Source organism: Galeopterus variegatus, unplaced genomic scaffold (genome assembly GCF_000696425.1).
Source record: "Galeopterus variegatus unplaced genomic scaffold, G_variegatus-3.0.2 Scaffold5844, whole genome shotgun sequence".
NCBI classification, from domain to species: Eukaryota; Metazoa; Chordata; class Mammalia; order Dermoptera; family Cynocephalidae; genus Galeopterus; species Galeopterus variegatus.
This window is the reverse complement of record NW_007731955.1, coordinates 116,420-119,527: the sequence shown is the minus strand read 5'-3', so window position 1 is coordinate 119,527 and position 3,108 is coordinate 116,420. Positions and strand designations below refer to the sequence as shown.

The 3,108-nt window shown below is 53.8% G+C and overlaps 1 protein-coding gene across 1 annotated transcript in view; it reads right to left on the bottom strand.

Moving 5' to 3' along the window:
* COL4A2 (collagen, type IV, alpha 2) overlaps positions 1–3,108 on the bottom strand; it is a 112,112-nt gene that overhangs the window by 24,144 nt on the left and 84,860 nt on the right. The window contains exons 32-33 of the mRNA XM_008590103.1: positions 1,226–1,348; positions 768–949 (exon numbers count right to left, since the gene is read on the bottom strand). Of these exons, the coding sequence (XP_008588325.1) occupies positions 768–949; positions 1,226–1,348 (305 nt within the window). The remainder of the gene's footprint in view (positions 1–767; positions 950–1,225; positions 1,349–3,108) is intronic.

Sequence of the window (3,108 nt, the reverse complement as noted above, 5' to 3'; positions counted from 1 at the left end):
GCCAGGGCCCATGGCTAAAGGTTCACAAGAAGGTGGCTGGAACTTCTGATCTGCCCAACACGTGCTGACCCTACTATGAGTGCCGGGAACGAGTCAGTCGTGTGTGAGGACTGTGAGGGTCCAATATGTTTACATGAAAGAGGGTAAAAATAGAATTCCATGAAATGCAATCTGCGGAGAGTCACTCTGTACCATGTTACATATGCTGTCTACACTGCACTCCATAACTGCAGGGTCACTGCCACTTTCACACCACAGGTGAGGAACAGGTGTGGAGAGGGCCGAGCCCTGCCCAGGTCCGGGTTTACTGCTGTCACCCTCGCCACAGAGTGCAAGTGCTCAAAAGGCATTTGGTGAAAGAAGGAATGAGTACATGGCAGGCCCAGATGTGGGTCGAGGCTGCCTGACCCCACATCCACGCTGCGATTCAGTGAGTGGCTCTAGGGCCTGATGTCACGTGTGTGTTCGAGCACAGAGCTCCGATCTCTGGAAATTCAAGTTTTGTTCTCTCAAGGCCCCCATGGAAAAATGCAGACACCGTGCTTTCCCCAACAAAAGCCCAGGAAGGGGCCGGGTGGACACTCACATCACTGTGGAGTTGGCATCCCCTTACATTGACCCGGGGACCCCGAACAGCTGGAGAAGACGGCTCTGAGCCTGGTGCTGGACCACTCTGACCCCCATAACTGTTGCCCAAGGCGCGTTCATCAATAAGAAAAGGGGAGAGGAGCTCACAAGAGTAAGTTCAGCAAAAGACCCCCACTCACCCGGCTTCCTGTGAACCCCGGGAATCCTGTGATGCCAGGGGCACCAGTCACGCCCGGGAATCCTGGCAAGCCGGGCGTGCCGGGGACTCCGATGTCTCCTTTGATTCCTTTGATGTAGCCAGGTCGCCCAGGTAAGCCTGGGGTTCCTGCCAGCCCAGGGATCCCCGGCATTCCTTGGATACCTGTAGGGAGACCCTGATGTGTGATGTTCTGGCGAGGAGGCAGCCCCCGCCCTCCCGAAGCTTTCGTTTGCAAATCCTAAAACAGGAAGGCGAGGCTTCTGGGGCATCAGAGCACAGCTGTGAGCCCACCTTGGAGACCCCAGGGCACCAGGAGACTAAAACAAAAGCAAAGACTGGCAGAGCACGCCAGGCGCTCTGAGACGGAGGGAGGCGTGGCAGGAGCAGGCTGGAGGTGCAGGGAGCGGGAGCCCAGGCAGGGCCTGTGGGATGCCTCACCTTTTAAGCCCAGGTATCCTTTCAGCCCCATTGGCCCTTCATCTCCTTTCTCTCCCTTAATGTCCTTAATTCCTGGCAGGATGATGGGAGGTGGTCCTTGGGGGCCGGGGTCCCCTCGGCTGCCTGGAAGTGAACAGAGCAGTGTCATTTCCCGTGACCTCTGGGCCAAGCTGGAGAACACAGGTGAGGGCCTCTCGGCCTCTGCTGCTGCCCCTCGAAGCCTGAGCCTGGTTGCCCTGAACCACGGGGGGGGGCGGCATGTCTCCCCCAAACCAGAGAGCCTCTGGGAGAGGCCGAGGGGGATGGAAGACGCCTCTTTCCTCTAGCCTCCCTCCCTCCTCCACCCTCCACCCGAGGAGAGGGGACTGCGGACGTGGCCACGTCACAGAACACCACAGCGGGTGGAGGGACCTGCTGGAGATGCAGGAATGAGCATGAGGGTCGTGCAGAGGGGACTGATGAAAGCCAGCATGATTTCCACGTGGTTTTCGTGTGAGTGTGATGGTTATGTGTGCTCTGATGGGACTGATCACACCTGATCACACGCAGGAAGCAGGTCTGTTCTCTTCCTGCAAGCACCTGCTGGTTTGTGGGAGGCTGAGCCTTAGGGAACCCCCTGGGGGCCAACCAGAGCTGGGAGGGTGGCAGCAAAAAGCCGGTGGGAGGTGGCAGGGGAGCCCCTAGTGAGTTCCCGGGGAGCGAAAGGGTTGAAGGTGGGGAAGGGCTCGCCGGCTGCTGCTGGTGAGGGAACTGAGCCAACTGAGCTGCAGGGTCAGGCTGAGGATGTTCTGGAATCTGTCTTCACTGGAGCAGACGGCAGCTGGTGAGTGAACTTTGGCTGAATGAAAATAATTTAGTTTCATTCATTAAATATTGATCGAGCATTTAGTGCTAGGATAGATATCAAGGGGACCAAAACCACACACCGGTTCTGTCCTCACAGAGCCTGCTGTCCAGTGGGGGCACAGACACCCCCACGGCCAGCTTCCTTCCAGGGAGGCTGGAGGAAGATGAAGTGGGAGCCCAGGGCAGCTACAACTTTTATTTAATTTCAAAATATTACTTTTTGCTCCACGGCCTGATATCTCTAAGTTAACAGGAAGAGAATTTGAAAATGCAAGTATGAGTAGAAATCTTGGAAAAATGAGTGCCCTAGATTGCAATTTCTACTTTGCTAAAAATTTGTAAAATTTATACCTCTTTGGGGAGTATCTAAGGTTTTGTTCTATTTTGTTTTTAAACAGCTTTATTGATGTATAATTTACACACCATATACTATGGTTTGGATGTGCCCCCCAAATTTCATGTGTTGGGAACTTAGTCCCGTGATCATGTGTTGATTGGAGGTGGGACCTTTGGCAGGTAATTAAGATGAGATAAGGCCATCAGGGTGGGGCCCCCGTGGTGGGGCTGGTGGCTTTGTAGGAAGAGGAAGAGAGACCCGAGCAGGCACGCTCCTGTCCCCTTGCCATGTGACACCCTGTGCCATGTTATGTTGCAGCCAGAAGGTCCTCCCCAGATGCCGTCACCAGCCTCCAGAACCATGAGCAGAATAAACTTCTTTTCTTTATAAATTACCCAGTCTGTGGTATTCTGTTACAGCAACAGAAAATGGACTAAGACACCATACAACTCACGTCCCTAAAGAACAGTTAGGTAGTTCTTAGTGTATTCACAGACTTGGGCAGCCATCACCACAACACGACTTTAGAACATTTTCATCATGGACAATGAAACCGTGTGGCCATTATCAGTCACTTCCCCAATCTCCCCTGTCTTTGCAGCCCTAGGAAACCACTGATTTACCTTGTGTCTCTACAGATTTGCCTGTTCTGGACATGAGACAGTATGTGGTACCATGTCTTCAAGGTTCATTGGTGTCG